Source organism: Vipera ursinii, assembly GCF_947247035.1.
Source record: "Vipera ursinii genome assembly, chromosome: 15".
Classification (NCBI taxonomy): domain Eukaryota; kingdom Metazoa; phylum Chordata; class Lepidosauria; order Squamata; family Viperidae; genus Vipera; species Vipera ursinii.
The window spans coordinates 5,235,427-5,257,405 of NC_139528.1; the positions used below are offsets into that span (position 1 = coordinate 5,235,427).

At 46.9% G+C, this 21,979-nt stretch overlaps 3 protein-coding genes across 10 annotated transcripts in view; all 3 read right to left on the reverse strand.

The window, feature by feature from the left end:
* The window catches only part of SF3B2 (splicing factor 3b subunit 2), a 31,532-nt gene extending 29,229 nt beyond the window's left edge, over positions 1–2,303 (reverse strand). For both annotated transcript variants that reach the window (XM_083374443.1, XM_083374442.1), the window contains exon 1: positions 2,153–2,303. In XM_083374443.1, the coding sequence (XP_083230569.1) occupies positions 2,153–2,273 (121 nt within the window). In that variant the 5' untranslated portion in view covers positions 2,274–2,303. The remainder of the gene's footprint in view (positions 1–2,152) is intronic.
* Positions 2,304–4,713: 2,410 nt separating this feature from the next.
* Positions 4,714–21,327, reverse strand: CATSPER1 (cation channel sperm associated 1). 7 transcript variants are annotated; one of them, XM_083374006.1, is made up of 15 exons: positions 20,982–21,327; positions 18,239–19,315; positions 16,976–17,182; positions 15,368–15,601; positions 14,659–14,772; positions 14,114–14,158; positions 13,754–13,913; positions 12,670–12,761; positions 11,816–11,959; positions 10,435–10,498; positions 9,604–9,676; positions 9,056–9,113; positions 8,236–8,323; positions 6,153–6,267; positions 4,714–5,285 (listed from the first exon to the last, which is right to left on the reverse strand). In XM_083374006.1, exons 3-15 carry the CDS (start codon positions 17,163–17,165, stop codon positions 5,256–5,258), a joined length of 1,407 nt encoding a protein of 468 aa, XP_083230132.1. In that variant the 5' UTR covers positions 17,166–17,182; positions 18,239–19,315; positions 20,982–21,327; the 3' UTR covers positions 4,714–5,255. The 7 variants fall into 7 exon arrangements, 3 of the variants coding, with proteins under 3 accessions (XP_083230132.1, XP_083230130.1, XP_083230131.1); XM_083374004.1 differs by having other exon boundaries at positions 16,976–18,716; positions 19,132–19,315; positions 20,982–21,111; XR_014493813.1 differs by having other exon boundaries at positions 5,247–5,285; positions 6,153–6,236; positions 16,976–19,315; positions 20,982–21,111.
* The window catches only part of LOC310647489 (uncharacterized protein), a gene marked incomplete at its 3' end in the record, with an annotated part of 5,909 nt that continues 3,199 nt past the window's right edge, over positions 19,270–21,979 (reverse strand). The window contains exons 3-4 of the mRNA XM_083374803.1: positions 20,982–21,106; positions 19,270–19,315 (exon numbers count right to left, since the gene is read on the reverse strand). Coding sequence (XP_083230929.1) covers positions 19,270–19,315; positions 20,982–21,106 — 171 coding nt within the window. The remainder of the gene's footprint in view (positions 19,316–20,981; positions 21,107–21,979) is intronic.

Below are 21,979 nucleotides of genomic sequence, written 5' to 3' on the forward strand. Positions count from 1 at the left end.
GGTGATTTCACTTTACAACTATGGAAAGAGAAGGTTGCAAAACGGGGCAAAATTCCCTGAACAAATGTCTGCCTTAGCCACAGAAACGTTCAATTGTGGTCGTTGAGGACTACCTGTACTTAGGATCCAGTTTTTGAAATTCCAATGGCCAGAGATGTATTTTGGGTGCTCAGCAGCTGGTGTGAGCTCAGCCACGCGACCACGTTTTACAACAGTTTTAGCCAAAAAAAACGGCATTTAGTCCTTGAGAACAAACTCATACGAAGCCAGAAACAAGACGGTTTAAGTGCCACCTATGCAAAGAAGCTTGAAGTGGGCAGTGGATCACCTGGCAAGCTGCTGCAAGAAGATCAACCAGACTGAGACACGACAAAGTAGGGTAGCAACCATGGCGCATTGGAAGCTCTGCAAGAAATATCATTTGCCTGCAAGCGAGAACTTTGGGGGGGGGAGTAACCCTAACATAGAGAAAATCATAGTAAAGTACTCTGGGAGATTAGAATTGAAAGAGGCAGATTCAAACACAGAGTGGTGAGGACGGCCGAAAAGATCATTGGCAGTTCCCTCCCTCCCATCCAGGACATAGCACAGAAGCGTTGTTTGAACAGGGTCCGTAAGATTATCTGGGACACGACTCATCCTCTTCACAACCTTTTTTCCTTGTTCCTTTCTGGGAGGAGGGGGCTTCGTGGTATCCAGTAGCAGAACATCCAGATTCAGCCATAGTTTCGTTCCATACAGCATTAACCTTCTGAACTCTCAAGCTTCCGCCTTCCGTTATATATTCAGGATGGACAGTATGTATGTATATACACATACACATACATACATACATATATATATATATATATATATATATATATATATATGGGTGTGGGTCTATACATATGTTGTATGTAGTATGTTTTAGATGTCTGTCATGTATGTGTTTCATTTTGAGAGCGGGCAACTAATTTCATTTTTGATGTGTGCCATTGTCCCCACAGTAAAAAATGACAATAAAGATTATCTTATCTTATCTAACACATAACACTCCAGAAATGAAGGTAAGAAAGACAAAAAAAAAGGTCTGGATACTGGAGGTGGCAGTACCTGAAGAAGAGAAAGAACTCGGGGGGAGGGGGGGAATATAAAGACCTATCAACAAAAATAGAACAACTGCGGCAAAATAAAGCAAAGGTAGTACAAACATTCACAGGCTCCTTGCATGCAAAACCAAAACATCTGGAGCATCATTTGAGTGTCATCGGCCCTGTCAAAATTCTCCATCTGTCAATTGCAAAAGGCAGCTTGACTTGGAACAGCTGAGATTTTGGTGACCAGGTTAATATTACAGGTAGTCTCATTTCTGCCATTAAGTGAGAGGGTTGTTAAGTGAGGTCTGCCCCATTTTACGACCTGTCTTGCCACAGCTGCGAAGTGAATCGCCGCAGTTGTCTTAAGTCAGTCGCATGGATGTTAAATGGAATCTGGCTTCCCCCCCCCTTGACTTTGCTTGTCAATAGGTGGCAAAAGCGGATCGCGTGTCCCGCAGCAACGGTCGTTAAGCGTGAAAAACGTTCCTAAGTTGTTTTATTTCAGTGCCGTTGCAACTTCAATCACTAAATTTTGTAATTTTGTATTTTTATTCTTGCCCTGTTCACCGCCCTGAGTCCTTGCGGAGAAAGGCGGTATAGAAATATTAATAAACTAAAACTAAACTAAACTAAACAAACGGTCGTAAATCGAGGACTGCCTGTTAACGTTATTTATACAACATCTGCCTATCTAAAGTCTTCGGGAAGCATTCAACAGCTGGCCAAGAAATACCAAAGAATCCCGCTAAATACCTAACCGGTTCTGCGACCAACCTTAACAACAGGGCTTCGGTCCGAGTTCTTGCACCCAGGAAGGGGGATGGACTAGATGGCCTCGAGCGTCCCCCCCACCCCACTTCCAAGTTTGTTTTTTTCCCCACGGGGTATCGTTGCTGAACGGTCTGGGGAGGGGGGAGGGGAAGGCTGGCTTTTGCCACGAAGCGCCTTCGAGGAAACCCGCCCTACCCGTGTTTGGCTTCCCGCGATGGCCTGTTCACACGAGACTACGAACGGCCCCAACCCAGGACCACCTGGCCTCCAAATCCGGTATCCCAGACCGCCGCGGCCCACCTCACCCTGAGTCGGAGCCCCGATCTCGGCCAGCTTGGCCTGCAGCTCGTTGGGCGACCAGGCTCCGTATCCTGGCAACGGCAGGTCCCCCGCCTTGGGAGGCTCGGAGTGTCCCTCGGACGCCATCTTCTCTCCTCGCTCGAATCGGCTGCGGGAGACCCCGCGCGGCCACCGTAGGCGCGGCGGAGACCCTGAGGCGTCCAATCAGCGCCGCAGAGCGACCGTCCACCTCTTGTCCCTTGCAGCCAATGAGGGAGCCAGCTCGGGTTTTTTTTACGATAACCAATCCAGGAGCTTGACTAGAATCGGGGAGGGATGAAGAGGACGAATAGGAAGCGCATCGCCTTCTGGGAGTTGTGGTCTCTTGAGGCTGGCTAGTCAAAATAATAATAATAAACCTTTATTGTCAAAGTACATCATGTGTACATTGAGATTAGCTGAGCCTCCCCCCCCCCCGCTCTCTCCCCCCAACACACAGTGACAACAAACCCTCCATCCCACCACACCATGTGAACACCACACACCGGCCTCCCAAGTCAATTCTGCATAAGATTATGTCCCATTTAAAAGCCCAACAGCCCACGGATAAAAGCTATTTTTCAGCCTGTTGGTACGGCTGGCTATATTCCTATATCTCCTACTGGATGGTAGGAGAGTAAAGAGATACCGTCCAGGGTGTGAGTCATCCCTGAGAATCTTCCTCACTCTTCCAAGGCAAGGAGCCCTGGCGAGGTCATCCAGTGGTGTCAGGGAACAGCCCACAATGTCTTGTGCTGTGCTCACCACCCTCTGTAATACTTTTCTGTCCGCGGCTGTCAGACCAGCATACCAAACCACAATACCATACGAGAGGACGCTCTCTATAGTAGACCGGTAAAAGAGGGTCATTAGCCGTTGTTCTACCCTGTTCTTCCGCAAGACCCTAAGAAAGTGAAGCCTCTGTTGGGCCTTTCTAGCCACCTGGGTTGTGTTAACTTTCCAGGTCAGATCTTCACAGAGGTAGACTCCCACAAATTTAAAGGAGGAAACTCTCTCTACAGTTCTCTCCAATGTGAAGTGGGGCAGGTTCCTCCTTTTTTCTCCGGAAATCTAACACCATCTTTTTCGTCTTGCCGATGTTTAGGTGCAAGTTGTTGTTACTACACCATATGGATAGTTTTTGTACTATCAGTTCAGCTCAATTACTGAACTGCCTCGTGCTTGGGTTTTGGTTTCGCGCTTGGGGCAGCTGTGATCCAGTTGGATAATGTGCAGTGCATGCTTCTTTATTATATATGTGTGTGTGTGTGTGTGTATGTATGTGTGTGTGTATATATATATATATATATATATATATATATATATATATATATATATATATATATATATATATATATATATATATATATATATGTTTTCTGAGGTTTTCGCGGGTGCCTGTATGTGGATCCTTGGTTTTTCGGGTTTTTCCCCGCGTAGAACTAAAGGTGTAGGCGCAACGTTTCGACGAAATCCCATCGTCATCATCAGGCTAGTGGTTTCTGGCACATACTTCTCCCAGAAGAAGGAAGCAGAAACCACTAGCCTGATGATGACGGATGGGATTTCGTCGAAACGTTGCGCCTACACCTTTAGTTCTACGCGGGGAAAAACCCGAAAAACCAAGGATCCATATATATATATATATATATATAGAGAGAGAGAGAGAGAGAGAGAGGTGTGTGTGTGTGTCGAGTGTTTTGAGCACCTCGTGGACCCAAATATGGGCGAAATCTTGTTACTTGTCCCAGCTTCTGCCAACCTAGCAGTTCGAAAGCACATAAAAAAAATGCAAGTAGAAAAATAGGGACCACTAGGATGGGAAGGTAACAGCGTTCCGTGCGCCTTTGGCGTCTAGTCGTGCCGGCCACATGACCACGGAGACATCCTCAGACAAGCGCTGGCTCTTCAGCTTTGAAACGGAGATGAGCACCGGCCCCTAGAGTCAGAAACAACTAGCACACATGTGCAGGGGAACCTTTACCTTGTGTGTGTGTGTGTGTGTGTGTGTGTGTGTAAATTTTTTTGGATTGCTAACGAAGAATTAAAGGGAGACTAAGCAGGCAATAAGATTTGTCCCGTGTTTGGGGCCTAGCAAGGTATTCTAAAATACTTAACACATTAACACTTAACACACACACACACACACACATATATTGTAGGATTGAGGTTTCGCACAAGCACGAAACCAAAGACACCAGCCTGAAGATGACGAGTGAGACCTCGTCGAAACGTCACCAAGACACCCTCAATCCTACACGGGAAAAGACCCGAATACACCAAGACCTACATATATATAGATATATAAATATAGATATAGATATATAGATATATCTTGAAATACCTATATCAGTCTCCCTTTAATTCTTTGTCAGCAATCCAAATTTATTTTATATATATATATATATATATATATATATATATATATATATATATATATATATATATATATATATATATATAGTGTGTGTGTGTGTGTGCACACACACACACACACACGGTTCCTTCATCCTTCAACTTATCAATAAAGAATAGATCAGAAGGGAAGGGGGTTTGTAATGCACCCTTTTTATTATTTTCACCTTTGAAGGTGTTCCATAATCAGTTACACATCTAGAGTTTGTATGCAAATGTAGCGCTACCCGCGAAAGGGCCCCTTTGCTGCACAAAAACGTTTAAATTCAGTCCAGATTCAGCTTGCTTGATTTTAAAATCTTTTGCTTTTTCAAAATTTAAGGTTGATTTTCATTGATTAAACTTTAAATTTAAATCTGAAAACGTGAAAGCGATGGGAAAGATACATCTCTATCTGAAAGCTGAAAAATTGCTTGCTGGCAGATCTGAAGTTCTGATCCAAAGCAGCTGTAATCTCTGAAACAAATTCTGGAGTTGCTATCTATTAACACCCTGGGGCAAGACAGCTAGGTTTAAACTGCTACATCTAAGGGCTACAACCTGATTTCATTAACACAGCAGTGTTGCCTGATATCATGAGGTCCTCAAAATAAGCAGCTATGTCAACTTTTTAACTGCAGCGGCTGATGGCAGCATTAAAAAAAAATCCCACTAATGAACTGTGGATCTCTCATTTCATTTAGGAAAGTAGTCCTCTTCGGATGTCTGTAAGGAGAAGGCAGGGAAATTAGTTTGTTTTTGTACTCAATGTTCCTTATTGTGGTTATGTTCAATATTGACCGTTTAGGAGCCACAAAGAGCCTTGAAGCATTTGAATTCAACCACCCCCACCCACACCCCAAAAAAGTTGAACAGGACAATTGATAAGAATCTATTGTCTACTTGAGGACTCCTTAAGTGGGACAAATTCCAGCAAGAACGAAAACTGGTCATATACTGTCCCCTAGTGGTGAGTAGGGAATATAACTGCAATAAAGCATAGTGAAAGTAGAGAATAGAATAGAATAGAATAGAATAGAATAGAATAGAATAGAATAGAATAGAATAGAATAGAATAGAATAGAATAGAATAGAATAGAATAGAATAATGCGATAGGATAGAATAATGGGATGGAATAGAATAGAAATAAGAACAGAATGGAATGGAAGGGAAGGGAAGGGAAGGGAAGAGAAGAGAAGAGAAGAGAAGAGAAGAGAAGAGAAGAGAAGAGAAGAGAAGAGAAGAGAAGAGAAGAGAAGAGAAGAGAATGGAATGGAATAATGATAGATAATAGAATAGAATAGAATAGAATAGAATAGAATAGAATAGAATAGAATAGAATAGAATAGAATAGAATAGATAATGGAAAATAGAATAGAATAGAATAGAATAGAATAGAATAGAATAGAATAGAATAGAATAGAATAGAATAGAATAGAATAGAATAGAATTACAGAATGGAATGCAACAGAACAGAATAGAAATATGGAATGGAATAGAACAGAATTCTTTTAAAAAGTGGAGGTTAATTTGATTGGGATGGAGGCTTTTTGAGGGAGAGAGAGAATCAAGCTGAGGTTTATAATCCATACCTCAAAAAATGTGTCCAAGATCTTGTTAGTGGTAGAAGCTTGTGACTGCAACTGCTGTTGGCTGTTCTCAATAGCTGTCATTATCTGGAAATAATTGTACAGAAGCTGCCATTCTCTGAAAGAGGCAAAAATTTTTTAAAAAAAGGGTTTATTTGTTTACTTATTTGTCTCTCTAGCTTTGTGTGGTGCCCGTCTTGCCTAGAGGTGATTCTGACAGGCTTACAAACATTAAAGGCCCGTAGTTTGGTTCCTTTCCTCTTGCTGTTACCATCTCCTCCTGCTTAGGGATCCCCGGAAAATCTAATTTCCCCAGGGGGGAAAAAGTGAAATTAGTAAAAAAAAGAAGTCTCAAATTTCCCCTACTCTTCTCACACCTGGGAGGTGATTCTAGTACAATAGTAGTAATCCTTGACTTAGGACAATTAAAGGTAAAGGTAAAGGTTCCCCCGCACATGCGTGCTCGTCGTTTCCGACTCTAGGGGCCGGTGCTCATCTCCGTTTCAAAGCCGAAGAGCCGGCGCTTGTCCGAGGACGTCTCCGTGGTCATGTGGCCGGCATGACAAGACGCCAAAGGCTCACGGAACGCTGTTACCTTCCCACCGTAGTGGTCCCTATTTTTCTACTTGCATTTTTACGTGCTTTCGAACTGCTAGCTTGGCAGAAGCTGGGACGAGTAACAGGCGCTCACTCTGTTATGCGGCACTCAGGATTCGACCCGCCAATCTGCCGACCTTCTGATCGACAAGCTCAGCGTCCTAACCCACTGAGCCACCGCGTCCCTTAGGACAATTAATTGAGGCCAAAATTACAATTCTGACCGCACCCAGTTTTATAATTTTTAGCGTGGTGGTTGTTAAGGGAACACTCTGATAGTTAAGCAAACTGGGTATCTTTTTTTTTTTACGGGAAACTGGAAGTAAACATGGGATTGGTCCTTGCAGTCTCCTGCTTTGTAGCCTGATGCTTTAACCACTAGACCACGGATAGGCAACCTGCGGCTCCGGAGCCGCATGCGGCTCCCAGTCCTCCTCCGCCGTTCTGGAAAAAAAGTGGGACGAAGGCAGCAGCTCTCCAAACGGGCGGCGGCGGTTTGGAGAGCTGCGCGCGCAGCTCTCCAAAACTACACCGCCCCGTTTGCAGAGCTGCTGCCTTCGTCCGTGCACGTTTTGCCTTGTTCTGCGCATGTGCGTGCGTGCACGCATGCGCGCACACATTTTGCGGCTCCCGCTTTTTTGGTTTGTGTGACGGAACCGGTTCCGAGTGGCTCTTTTGCTGTTTCAGGTTGCTGACCCCTGCACTAGACCGAACTGACGCTGCCTACACTTCTCGCCATTTCCTGGCCATTAATTGGGGGAGGGGGGGTTAGTTCAACTGAGCTCTTGGCAAATTCATTTTTGAAGTACGAAATATCCCAGAATTAGGACAGGCTGCTGCCTGCCTCTTGAACCCCTCAAGCACACTTGGAATGCTGCATCCAGTTTTGGTCACCGCAATATAAAAAAAAGAATGTGGAGATTCTAGAAAGCGTGCCGAGAAGAGCGACAAAGAAGATTAGGGGGCTGGAGGACAAAGTGTATGGTGAACGGTTGTGAGAACTGGATTTCTTGCAGGAAGGCAGGGAGCTGGACTAAATGATCTTCAAGGTCCCTTCTATCCTTATTGTTCTGTGTTCCACATTCTAACTGGGGACGTCTAGTCTAACAAAGAGAAGGACTGGGGCGGGGTGGGTGGGTGGGATATGATCGCCGTTTTCCCATTATTTAAGGGGCTGCCACAGAGAAGAGGGAGTCGACCTATTCTCCAAAATACCCGAAGGCAGGACAAGAAGAAACGGATGGAAACTAATCAAGGAGAGGAGCAACCTAGAATTAAGGAGAAACTTCCTGACACTGAGAACAATTAACCAGTGGAACAGCTTGCCTCCAGATGTTGTGGGCCAGAGGTTTTTAAGAAGAGAACGGATGACCCTTTGTCTGGAAGGGTGTAGGGTTTCCTGCCTGAGCAAGGGGTTAGACTAGATGACCTCCAAGGTCCCTTCCAACTCTGTGATTCTGCGCTTCTGTCATCTGGTTTTAATTCTTACCTGTCATTCAGCTCAAGGCTACCATACTTTTCCATCATCGTCTTCCTAAATAGGCTTTCTTCTTCCTGTTCTTTCAGCTTGATGATCTCTGTATCAGGCAAAGGTGAGAAAAGGGGTCCAGGTTAGCAAGGAGTTTACATACACAGATTCATCTTGACCTCAACCTGCCCTTTGCGTTAAATTTATCAGAGACTGGCTCAACTAGGTCCATTGGTTCTATCTTTACAGACAGTCCTTGACTTAAAACCATTCATTTAGTGGCCATCTGACATCCCTGAAGAGAGCGACTTATGACGGTGTTCACGCTTAACGACTCCTGCAGCATCCTCACGGTCACACGATCAAAATTTGGAGGCTTGGGAACTGGTGTCTACTTTCGACAGCATTCCAGAGTCACGCGATCACCACCTGCAGCCTTCCCAGCTGGCTTCCGACAAAGTCAATGGGGGGGAGGAAGGCCAGATTCGTTTAGTGACCACGCGATTCACTTAACAGCTGCAGCGATTCACTTAACAACTGCGGCAAGGGGGATTGTAAAAAGGGGGGGAAAAAACTCCCTTAGCGACTTCCTTGCTTAGCCACAGAAATTTTGGGCTCCGCTGAGGCTGTTAAGGCGAGGGTTACTTGTATTATAAGGTTGGGTTCCTCATCTCTGCCAGCTTTAAGATGGGTGGACTTCAATTCCCAGAATTCCACAGGCAGCGTTTTCACTGCTGCATGGAGCCAGCCTTCAACCTGCCCCGATTGGCCAGGCCCGAGTCCTGTCAAAGCTTCGTTGATTGAACCCCCTCCACCGCACCCACCCCAATCTGAGCATCACCTGCTTGCTTGATTGGATCTCCTTCCACTGTGCTGTCCTTCAGCTGGACAATTTTTTGCTAATTCAAGAGCGAAGAGAATAAGTCAGCAATGGCAGGAGAGGACGAAGAAGATTCTGGCTGCTATTCCGCTTTGAAAAAAAACCACCTCACAGCTTGGATTAGAGGCACGCTCAAGGCGATCAAACCGGTCAGTCCTAGAGATCAACCCTGACTGCTCTTTAGAAGGCCAGATCCTGAAGCTGAAACTCAAATACACCTAATGAGAAGGAAGGACTCACTGGAGAAGAGCCTAATGCTGGGAAAGGTTGAGGGCAAGAGAAGAAGGGGACGACAGAGAAGGAGGTGGCTGGATGGAGTCACTGAAGCAGTAGGCCTGAGCTTAAATGGACTCCAGAAGATGGTAGAAGACAGGAAGGCCTGGAGGAACATTGTCGCCACTAACAACAACAAATATTTGGTGGAGATTTATGCATCTTCCACCAAACAGGCAGCCCGGGGCAATTATTCAGCTCCCCCACCCCCACCCCCCACAAATTCCAGAATTGACCTTCAGTTTCTTCTTCTCTCGGCGTTTGAGGAGGGACATCTGGAAGTTGTCCACCAGGACCGCAATCACCAGGCTGCAAGAGAGATGTGGAGGTGTGCCATGATACTGCCTCCTAAACCCTCTGGTAAATTGACCCCACGCTAAAAGACATAAATAAATAGAATTAAACATCTGTTTCCTTAAAAAAAAAAAAGCAGCTACTTCTATCGACAGGTTAGTCCTCGACGTACGACCGCAACCGAGCCCACAATTTCTGCGGCTAAGCGAGACGTTTGTTGTGTGAGTATAATGGCCCATTTTACGGCTTTTCCTGCCACGCTGGTTTAAGAGAATCACCTGCAGCTGTTAAGTGAGCGACACGGTCGTTAAATGAATCAGGCTACCCCCCCCCGCCCGGTTGACTTTGCTTGTCAGAAGGTCGCCAAAGGGGATCACGTGACACACACACACACACACACCGAGACACAGCCACCGTCGTAAATATGAGCCGGTAGCCAAATAAACGGGCCTACGTCGTTGTTTTTTTCAGTGCCGTCGTACCTTTGAACGGTCCCTAAACGAATGAATGGCTGTAAGTCGAGGACTAAATCCTGTTCCACTAACCACTCCAGATACCCTTCTGCTAGGTAAGCCCCTCCCACCCTGGCCCTTCTTTCCTGCTTTTCTTTTCAGGTCAGCCACAGAGCCGTGCAAAGAGTCAAGGGGAAGGCTGGCTGAAAATGATCTGAATCTGGGAGCCATTTCAGAGACGCATCAGCTGTTTCTCACCCCTCAACAGCCCACCTGTATTCCCTTGAAACACCTGGATGGGTCTGCCTGGGCCATACTTACTTGAGAAGCAGGAAATACTCCACAAGGATATACACGATGAGAAAAATAATAATGTACCAGGCACCTGGAAGGAAGGAAGGGCAAATGGTGTAGAGGGATATTCTAGATAACAGATCATCCACAGGACCCCAGTTACTGCCTCTCCCTCTCTCCTTATCTATCTATCTATCTATCTATCTATCTATCTATCTATCTATCTATCTAATCTATCTTTTATATCTACTGTATATATATCAAATCTTTCAATCATTATCTATCATCTATCTTTTATATCTATCTATCTAATCTTTCATTTATCAAATCTTTCAATCATTATCTATCTATCCATCATCAATCTATCATCTATCTTTTATATCTATCTATCTATCTATCTATCTATCTATCTATCTATCTATCTATCTATCATCTATCTATCTATCTATCTGTCATTTCTCTATCATCTCTCTCTATTATTTCAACCATCTATCAATCTATATCTATCTCTTTCTGTCTCTATCATCTCTCTAATCTATCAATTTATCTCTATCATCTATCTATCTATCAAATCTTTCAATAATCTATCTATCTATCTATCTATCTATCTATCTATCTATCTCCATCATCTTCTATATCTATCATCTATCTCTATTTCAACCATCAATCTATCTCTATCATCTCTTTGTCTCTATCATCTCTCTAATCTTATCAATTCCTCTTATCAATCTACCTACCTACCTATCTCATCTCTATCATCTAACATCTCTGTCTCTATCATCTCAATCAATTTATATCTCTCTATCTGATAATTATCTGATGATAATCTCTCTATCTCTTTATCTCTCTATCTCTGAAATGTATATAGCCACCTACTTGCTCGCAGTAATTCTAGGTGGTTTACAAGCAATAAAACACGGCAGAGGTTGTCCTCGACTTACAACAGTTCATTTAGTGACCGTCTGAAGTTACAACAGCACTGAAAAAAGTCACTTACGACCATCTTTCATACTTTCAACTGTTGCAAGTGCTCAGAATTCAGACCCTTGGCCACTGACTCACCTTTACGACGGTCGCAGTGTCCCGGGGTCACGTGATCCCCTCCTGCGACCTTCTGACAAAGCCAATGGGGAAGCCAGATTCACTTAACAGCCGCGTCGCTAACAACTGAAAGGATTCACTGAACGACCGTGGGAAGGAAGGTTATAAAACGGGGCAAAACTCATGTCTCGCTGAGCAAGAGACGTTTTGGACTCAGTTTTGGTCCTAAGTCGAGGACTGGCTATAGAAAGACAGGGCCAGTGACAGTAGACTTGGGGCGGGAAGACGGTCCTTGCATGGGAGATTTAAGTCACGAAAGGCTGAATCCCCACCCCGGATTGAAACAGATCCCGACGCCTCTCTCTACCTGCAGCGCGGCACGTGAGGTAAATAATGGACCAGTCATCCAGGGTGAAAAGCTGGAAAAGGGTGAAGATGGTTTTGAAAAGGTTCCCGAAATGTTTCCTATCCGCTTCCTGGAACATGTCCAGCAGCACCACAGAAGACATGACTGGGAAAGTCGGAAGACACGGCAGGGGGGGGTGTCAAGGAAGAAACAGCAAATTCTCGGGGACTTAGAAAGGTGGTGGAGATGGGCGCGTTTCGAACCCGGGCCCGAGTCTCTTTTCAGCGTGGGACGCCCGTCCGGGAGGAAAAGGGAGATTTCGTCGATTCAAGCAGGAAAAAAAGGAAATGGGAACTCTCGGCGAAACTGACTAGGACACGGTCAGAAACGGGCCCAACGCCTAAAACCCCACCTCGAGGCGGAGATGGGAGACAAAGCAGTCAAAGGCTTCCTGACCCAACTAGGTAACGCCATCAGGGCGAGGAGGGGCTGATGGGCTTTGCTTCCTGTTTTTTTATATACAATGGCTTGCCTTGCCGGTATTGGTGAGACTGAGGGTGTTTAAATTCCTTGGGGGGTGAGGGGGTGGGCGGGGGGAAAAGATGGTAGAAGCAAGGGTTTTTTCAAACTTGACAACTTTCAGATGTCTGGACTTCAAGTCCCAGAATTCCCCAGCAGGCAGACTGGAGAATTCTGGGAGTTGCGAAGTCCACACAATCTGAAAGTTGCCAAGTTTGAAAAAAAAAGAAAAGAAAAGAAATCCTGGTGTAAGCAGAAGAACAAACGAAGAAGTGCTTTTGATATTAGACAGATACCTATCACCGTGGGGTTCTGCTGCCCCACCCCCACCCCCTGGTTTCTTGCTGGGAGGATACATAAGAAAGAGAACATGAGAAGAATAATAGCTCCAATGGACTGGAAGGAGAGAATAAAAGTGCCCGTGATTTCTTGCAGGTTCTCCGTCACCCTAGAAGAAAAAGAGCATAAAAAAGAAGAAGAAGAAAAAGAAGAAGAGGAATTATTAAGGTGTCCTTTCCTCTGGGAGAATTCCTTCCTTCCTTCCCTTTCTCCCTTCATTCCAATCTCCTTCCTTCCTTCCCTTTCTTCCTCTTCCTCATTCTAATCTCCTTCCTTCCTTCCTTCCTTCCTTCCTTCCTTCCTTCCCCCTCTTCATTCCAATCTCCTTCCTTCCTTCCTTCCTCCGTCTCCTTCCTTTTCTTCCCTCTTCCTTCCCTCCCTTCCCCCTTCTTTCTTTTCCGTTCCTTTCCTTAGTCCTTCCTCCCTCCCATTCTATCTTTACTTCCCTCTCTTAGTCTTCCCTCCCTTCCTATCTTTCTTTTCCTTTTTCTTCCCTTCCCTCTGTCTCTTCTTCCGTCCTCCTTCCCATTCTGCCTTTCCTTTCCCTTCCCTTCCCCCTCTTAGTCCTTCCTCCCTCCCTCCCCTCCCCTTCCCTTCCCATCCTGCCTTTATTATTTATGTAAATAACCCAACAGGCAGTGGGTATATTTAATACTCCTTCCTCCTCCTACTGTCCCCACAACGGAAAGTCACCCAGCTCCCATTATTGCTTGAGGCGGGACTAGAACTCCCCGTCTCCTGATCATTGGCCCAAAATGACAGCCTAAGGCGGGACTTTCCTGCCTAAGGCGGGACTAGAGCTCATTGTCTCTCGGCAATTGGCCCAAAGTCCTCCAGCAAGCTTTTCTGCCTAAGGCAGCGCTAGAATTCTCCATCTCCCAGTTTCTAGCCTGGACTGGAGCATCCACCAGACCGGCTCTCCGAACTAAAAGGGACTCGGCCTTCCTGTTACTGACTTGGGTGTCCCCAGAGAGTGGCCTGTCCCGGGTTATTGGACGGGGAGTGGACTCTTGTCTCCAAACGGGGGGGGGGGGAGAGAGCTCCTCCCTTCAATTATTGGCAATTTGACTATGGGACACTTGTGTGGATTGGGTTGCTGACCGAAGGGTGAGGAGGAAGCGGATGGCCCGAATGGCCCGAATCCCCTTGATGATTTTGAGGACCCGAAAGAGGGTGAGTGTGTTGCCTCGGTTTCCCTGCCCAGCGGTGAAGGACAGCACGAGGACAAATTCCAACACCATCATGAACATGATGAAGAAATCTGATCAGGAAAGAAGAGAAAGGAGAAGAAAAAAAAAAAGAAAATCTACAAGATAGTTAAATTCACCGTCTCCCGGTGATTGGCCCAGAGTCACCCAGCTGGCTTTCATGCCTGAGGTAAGACTAGAACTCACCGTCTCCCGGTGATTGGCCCAGAGTCACCCAGCTGGCTTTCATGCCTAAGATGGGACTAGAACTCACCATCTCCCGGTGATTGGCCCAGAGTCACCCAGCTGGCTTTCATGCCTAAGGGCAGGACTAGAATTCACAGTCTCCTAGTGATTGGCCCAAAGTCACCCAGCCAACTTTCACGCCTAAGGCAGGACTGGAACTCACAGTCTCTTGGTGATTCGCCCAAAGTCACCCAGTTGGCTTTCATGCCTAAGGCGGGATTAGAACTCACCATCTCCTAGTGATTGCCCCAGAGTCATCCAGCTGGCTTCCATGCCTAAGGGCAGGACTAGAACTCACAGTCTCCTGGTTTCTAGGCCAGAATCTTAACCATTACACCAAACTGGCTCTCAGCAATTTGCTTGGAGGTTTCAAAACATTTTTAAATGGAGCAATGGAGCCACAAACCATACTGAGGTCATAGCCTGGTTTCAAGGCCTATCTAAAGTCCAACGCGTGGAATTCCATATGCGATTCCTCCCATTGCCTGTTCCAGGTTTGTACCCACTGCAAGCCTGTCCCACCCCCCCACCCACCCCCACCGCCATCTCTTGACCCTACGGCAAAAGACTCACCAATGTCATTCCACGGGTCACGGAAGTACTTAAAGTCTAATGCAATAAACTTGAGAATGGCCTCCACCACGTAGACACAGAGGAAAATCGGATCCAGGACAGAGAAGAACCATTCTAAAGAGAGGGCGAAGGGAAGACCATCGGAAGCAAGATGACAAGAGAAGCCACCTTCCAGGGTGGAACACAGCTCGTCCTCAACTTACAACACTTCATTTAGCGACCATTCAACATTACAATGGCACTGGGGAAAAAGGGACCCTTTTTCACACTTACGACTGCTGCACCATCCCCCTGGTCACGTCATCAAAATCCAGGCCCTTGGCCACTGACTCATATTTAGGACGGTCGCAGCGTCCCGGGGTCACCTGATTGATCCTCTTTTGCGACCTTCTGACCAGCAAAGTCAAATGGGCAAGCCAGATTCACTTAAACAAGCGTCTTATTCATTTCACAACCGCGGGGCCAAATTGGCTTAGCCAACTTGTCTCACTTGGCGATGGAAAATTTGGGCTCCGTTGCGGCCGAACGTCGAGGACGACCTAGAATCTCCTTGCTAGCCTCCAGACCTTGAAACCTCCTGCTAAGATTCCCATCCTTGCTCCCCGCAGAGCATTTGGAGATCAACTGAGATCAAGCTCCTGCTGGGTGGAAAGCCTCAACATAACTTCCCGGAAGGTCTTTTTGACCCCGAGAAGACGGACGGACTTACCTCCTCGGATCTCGACCACAGCGAACGTCTGTATCACCAGCAGGATCGTGTTGATGGCCACCACGCTACAGATGAAGACGTCAAACAAGAAGGACTGGGTCAGATCATGGATGACCTTCCGCAGGTAAACAAGGCCGGGGTAGATCTTTTGCCAGGAGCGAGTCAGAATCTCTTTGACGGTCCGCCGCCGGTAGTGATAGCGGCGGGAATGATGATGAGAAGACCTCCCCATGTCTAGAGGAGAGAGAGAGAGAGAGAGAGAGAGAGAGAGAGACCCACGTCAGGCGGCACAGGACAGCGCGCCCCAAACAACTCGCCGTGGCCAATTTGCCGCAGTGGGATTCATTTGTTCATTCTTTCCGAGAGCTAAGTGGAGAGAGGAAGGACTTCCTGGGCGACAGTGAAAGAGTCTGCCTACAAAAGGCGTGGACATCTCTGGAGGCTTTTGAGAAGAAGCTGGGTCTTCCCCAATGAGGACCAGTGACTCTTTGGCACAATGCAATTAGCGGCAGTGGGATTCATTTCGTTCCTTTTTAATTTGCGTTGATCAAATACTTTTTGGCCACCTAAGGAGAAGGAAGGACTCACTGGAGAAGAGCCTAATGCTGGGAAAGATGGAGGGCAATAGAAGAAGGGGACGACAGAGAAGGAGGTGGCTGGAGGGAGTCACCGAAGCAGGAGGCGTGAGCTTAAGTGGACTCCAGAAGATGGTAGAGGACAGGAAATCCTGGAGGAACGTTGTCCATGGGGTCGTGAGGGGTCGGACATGACTTCGCAACTAACAACAGGGTGGAATTGAGGCCTTTGAACTATGGTGCTGGAGAAGACTCCTGCGAGTCCCTTGGACTGCAAGGCGATCAAATCAGTTAGTCCTAGAGGAGATCAACCCTAATTGCTCTTTAGAAGGCCAGATCCTGAGGTGGAAACTCCAATACTTTGGCCACCTAAGGAGAAGGAAGGACTCACTGGAGAAGAGCCTAATGCTGGGAAAATGGAGGGCAAGAGAAGGGGACGACAGAGAATGAGGTGGCTGGATGGAGTCCCTGAAGCAGGAGGCGTGAGCTTAAAGGGACTCCAGAAGATGGTAGAGGACAGGAAGGCCTGGAGGAACCTCACCCAGGGGGTCGCGAGGGGTTGGACACGACTTCGCAACTAACCACAATTCTCCTTGACTGCTTTTTCACCAAAACGATTTCATCTCTGGTGATCGAAGAAAATCGTTTCTCCGACTGCCAGCTTTTGTTAAGGCTTTGATGGACCATGCGACTAATTTAAGAACTGCCACAAAGGTGGCGAGAAAGGTCGTCAAAGGGGGCAAAACTTAAAAAACCAATGAGGTCGCCCTGGTGCGAAAGAGTCACTGGTCCTCATTGGGGAAGACCCAGCTTCTTCTCAAAAGTCTCCAGAGATGTCCACGCCTTCCACTGTCGCCCAGGAAGTCCTTCCTCTCTCCTCTTAGCTCTCAGAAAGAGCTCCTCAGCTCTCATTTCCCACCCACCCATCCTTGGGCAGGATTGTTTCCCCTATCCACGCTGCCGCCCGCCCACCCACCCACCCGTCCCGCAGCCAACTCTCTTTTCTCCCTTCCCCTTCCAAAGGGCCACTCACGTTTCATTTTCCCGGTGTGGTGCGCAGTTTTGTTTCCTCGCTGGCCTTTGTGGCTCTTGCTAGCCTTTTGGGACAGTTTACTCCTGGTTGGTGCGGCCGGTACGATGACGGGGGCCTCTTGCTTCAGGTCAGCTGAGGTGCTGGGGGCTTGAGTGGCACCAGGCTCCTGGTTTCCTTGTGGGACTAACATGGCCTGGTCCTGTTTTTCTATCGGGGAAGCTGAGGTTGGCACCATAAGGTAATCCATGGTGCTGTCGGATACTTTTACCCCTCTGACGCGCCGAGGCTTCAGCAAATTCCTCCTCCACCCGGCAGCAAGTGGGCAGGGGGGCTGCCACGGAAGAGACGAGACGCCGGGCTTCCATCCAGAAGACCCGACGTTCTTTTGTGACCTCATAGTAGGAGACCAGGAAGAAAAGTCGCAGCCCTTGAACCTAAAACTTGGCTCTTTGAGCTGTCTGGCCTAGACTGAGGGGTTTTTAACTGGGTTTTAAAGTTTTAATTTTTAACTTTTGGGCTTTAAATTTAATTAGTTGTTTTAAATTTATTTTAACTTTGGTATTGTGTGGTTTTAATTGCCCTGTAAACCGGCCTGAGTCCTATGGGAATAGGGCGGTATATAAGTCAAATAAATAAATAAGTAAGTGAGTAAGTAAGTAAGTAAGTAAGTAAATAAAGGTGATTTCCCCCCAAAAAAGCAACTGGACATTCTTGGTGTGGTGTTTCCCCCCCACCACCACCACCCTTGCCTTGCCAATGTTTCGCTTCTGATCCAAGAAGCTTCTTCGTTTCTAACTTCAGCGAACTTCTACAAGTTCTAACTTACACAAAACATTTGCAAGGAACCAATCAATCAATCAATAAATAAAATAAAATAAACAAGAAAATCCAGTTGACCTTTCGGACACTGGCGGACATTTAAAAAGAGACTGGATAGCCGTTTGTCTGGGATGCGATCGATAGGGTCTCCAGTTTAGCGGGGGTGGGCGGGGGGGTAGACTAGTGAATCTGGCTTCCCCTCACTGACTTTGCTTGTCAGAAGGTCGCAAAACGGGATCATGTGACCCCCCCCGCAGCCCCAGGAGACACTGCGACCGTCGTAAATAGGAGTCCGTAGCCGAGTGCCTAAGTTTTGATCCTGTGACCGCGGGGGATGCTGCGATGGCCGTAAGAGTGCAAAAAGGGTCATCGGTGGCTTTTTCCCCCGTGCCGTCGTCACGTTGAAGCGGTCAATAAATGGACCTGTTGTAAGTCGAGGACTACCTGAATACAGCCATCAGTGGGCTGGCTGCCTGCCTCGCCTCTGGTGGTTACTTCCTGTCTGGTTTAACCTTCCTGAGCGAAGTCTAGTTTGCTAAGAAACAAACAAACATGGTTGTTCCAACAAGCGGGCCTGGACTGACCATGGTTTTTAATTTGGTTTTTATTGTGTTACATTGTCCCGTATTTTCTTATATTCGTTGTTTCATTCTTTTTTTAATTTTTGTATTTTACGTCTCTTAATTTTTATTCTTGTGAGCCGCCCTGAGTCCTTAGGGAGAAGGGCGGCACATAAATTTAATAAACCCTAATCCTAACAGCAACACAAGTCGGCTTGTGCAGGAGAGACGTGTGGCTAGAAAAGGGGTCCCCAAACCCCAGGTCCGTGGGCCGGCACCGGGCCGCGGCATGCCAGCAATCGGTCCGCACAAGCCAGCAAAGCCCCATCCCATCAGCACACACCACCACGCCCCCTTCCGATCTGTGGAAAAAAACATCAGCCTTGGTGGAGCAGTGGGCTAATGCCTCCTTAAGTAACACCAGCTGCCTGCAATTAGTGCAGGTTCGAGTCCCACCAGGCTCAAGGTTGACTCAGCCTTCCATCCTTCCCAGGTAGGTAAAATGAGGACCCAGATTGTTGGGGGCAATTAAGCTGACTTTGTAATAATGCCGCTTGGGGGTGTGTGTGAAAGCCCTAATAAGCAGGCATATACATAGAATGAAGGCTACTGCTAAGCTTGTAAGCCGCCCTGAGTCTTCGGAGAAGGGCGGGATATAAATGGAATTAAAATAAAAATAAATAAATAAATAAATCTCTGCAGGTAACCGGTCCCTGGGGGACCTCTGGGCTAGAAGACAAGACTCTGGGACAGGCCTAGGGATAAAAGATTGGGAACCTGTCTGGAAGGATATGAAGGCAGGCTGGGCTCTGCTGCTTCTCAACGTTAAGATTTATTTTTAGATCGTCGGGGATTACAGGAGACAGGGTCAGCTGCTAGCCCAGACGGCTTTGGCTTCCTCCAAGCATCTTCCTTTCAGATGGATTCGGGGAACTCGTCTAGGGACTCGGCGCTCTGATACCTGAAAACACAAAGGTCACAGGTTGCAGCTCCCCGGGAGAGGCGGTCCTCCACTTACGACCACAACCGGTGCCCCGTTTTACGACATGTCTTGCCGCCCTCGTTTTTAAGTCAATCGCTGAAGCGGTGAAGTTTAGTAACCCGGGGGCGGGGGTTTAAGAAAACCTGCCTTCCCTCGTTGGCTTTGCTCGTCAGAAGGTCGCCCCCCCCCCAAAAAAAGGAAAAAAATGTTAGATGTTTTGTGCCAGCCATTGGCAGTTACCCAAAAGGGTCATCAGATGGAGGCAAAGAGGCTTCTTTGCTTCCACTGATGAGCCAAGGGTCTCAGACCCCTACAGCCCCATTGGCAGAGTGTTTTATGGTCAGGGAGGGACCAAGACCCCCCATAAATACCTCTGCACGAGGGGCTGTTCTTTGTTCTAGTCTCTTCAGATTCTCTTCTGTTTAGTTCTTGTTCTGTTCCAGTTATGCTATGCTAGCTTGCTTTCTTTTCTTTTGTTTCTCTCTCACATGCAGGCATGAATGCCTTCATGCCAAGTAATTCTTTCTCTTTAATCTATCATTGAATAAAGCTAAATATGATTGCATCTCTGCGTGATGCCTTTTACTTGGAAGCACCTTAACGATCCATCGACCTCATGAGATCATCTCACAAAAAAAGAAAAAAAAGGGGGTGGGAAGGGAGAATCGCGTGACCCTCGGGACACGGCCACCGTCCTAAATAGGAAGCAGTGGCCGAGCGTCTGAATGTTGATGACGTGACCACGGGGAGGCTGGAAAGGTGGTTAACTGTGGAAAATGGTCCCAGGTCACTTGATCCAGCGCCGTTGTAACTTTGAACGGTCACTAAAGGAACCGTTGTAAGTCGAGGACTACCTGTATCGGAGAAAGGACTTTTAAGTCCAATGGCGGGCGCAGGGTTGAAGACTTGAGCGGGGCCGTCAAAAAGCTACAAGGCATGTAGTCAAGGTATCTCCCCTGCCAGGTAAGTAACTTTGGTGACTTCAAACTTGGAAATTATGAATATTAAATGTTAAATCTAAATACGAATTATGAATATTAAATGTTAAATCTAAATACTAACTTAAAAATTGGGGGAAACTAATTAGGACACTGTCTACAAAGACTGAATGTGAAAATAACCAGGATATGCATAAGCTAAAAATTATTGATAACTGTAAGAATGTTATTTTTATTTAATCGATATAGTAAGAAGTGTCTGAGCTTAAACAGTAGTAAACTTGTACTAAAAATACTTGTGTGTTATTGAGGTATTGATCAACTCAGCCGCCACGTGGCTTTTTAAACCCTTAAATGTAAAACTAGAAAATCGATAAAAATTTTTTAAAAAAAAGATGTTAAAGGCATAATATACACACACACACACACATATATATATATGTATATGTATATGATGTATATGTATATGTATATATGTATATGTATATGTATATAAACAAATACCAGCCAGAACATGAGGAAAATTGCCAAGTCTGGACAGCCCTGCCTTAGAATAAAAAGAAAAGAGGGTGGACAAATACCTTCAGCCTTGCCAGATCCTGTTCATTAACCTTACAATAAAGACAGAGCAAGTTCTCCTGATTGGGTTTCTCCTCGGGGACTACCTTGCAGGGCTGTACCCCGCCCCTCCATTCTAGCAGCCTTACATGTCTTTGATGCCACCTTTGCCTAAAGACTGCCGAGCGGCATGCTTCCACAGCATTTCTTCATCGATGCCCAGGGCGGCCAACACTTTGGAGAAACGACGCTCCACTGCCTGGCGGGCGTTTGTCTAGAGGAGAAAGGAGGTTTTGGATGGATCCCCGCTCGTACCAGAGGCAGCGGCGTCACCAAAAGCCAAGCAGAGCTCCACGTCCACAGCCCAGCTAGACGATCTCTTAAGTGGCCGATTTCGCAAGCACCTGGGGAGCACGCGTGCAAAATGGCTTGCCAAGGGGAAGAGGCTGCAGCAACCCTGCAACGGGCACTGGCTGCTAGAGGTGAGCTCCCTTGTTGTGAACCGAGTGTGATGGGTGACCCAGCTGGGGATTCTCTCTGAGCTGGGTGATTTGGGTGGTTTTGTTCGACGTTTCATGACCCAACTAGGCAACGTCATCCGTCTTAGAAGAGAATGGAGTCAGAAGGAGGAGAAGCAGGAGGAGGAGGAAGAGGAGGAGGAGGAAGAGGAGGAAGAGGAGGAAGGACTGTGGTGTCCTCGGTGCTCTCTGAGCTTGGTGGTTTCTTGCAGACGTTTCAGGACCCAACTTGGTAACATCATCAGTGCTAGAAGGGAGGGGGGTTGCAGAAGGGAGGAGGACTCTGGGGTCCTTGGGGCTCTCTGAGCTTGGCGGTTTTTCCTGAGGACATTTCATGACCCAACTAGCTAGCATCATCAATGCTAGAAGAGAGTGGGATGTTCAAGGAAAGGAGGAGGAGGAGGAGGAGGCCGCCAACTGTGGGGTCTTTTCTGCTGTCTGAGCTTCTTCTAAATTTTCATTATCCAACTAGGTAGCATCCTGAGTTGTAGAAGGAGAGGGATTTGCAGAAAGGGGGGAGAGGGAGGAGGAGGACAGTGGTGTCCTTGGTGCTTACACAGACCTTTCATGACCCACCCATCATCAGTGCTAGAAGGGAGTGGGGTGTGTAGGGGAGAGGAAGAGGAGGA

Coding starts and splice junctions, on each gene's coding strand:
- CATSPER1 (XM_083374004.1), bottom strand. CDS start 17,372: ATGAGGTCACAAAAGAACGTCGGGTCTTCTGGATGGAAGCCCGGCGTC. Junction 11,960..12,669: donor TCTCATGTTCTCTTTCTTAT/GTATCCTCCCAG, acceptor CGACTTTCCCAG/TCATGTCTTCTGTGGTGCTG. Junction 9,677..10,434: donor GAGTATTTCCTGCTTCTCAA/GTAAGTATGGCC, acceptor TCTCTCTTGCAG/CCTGGTGATTGCGGTCCTGG.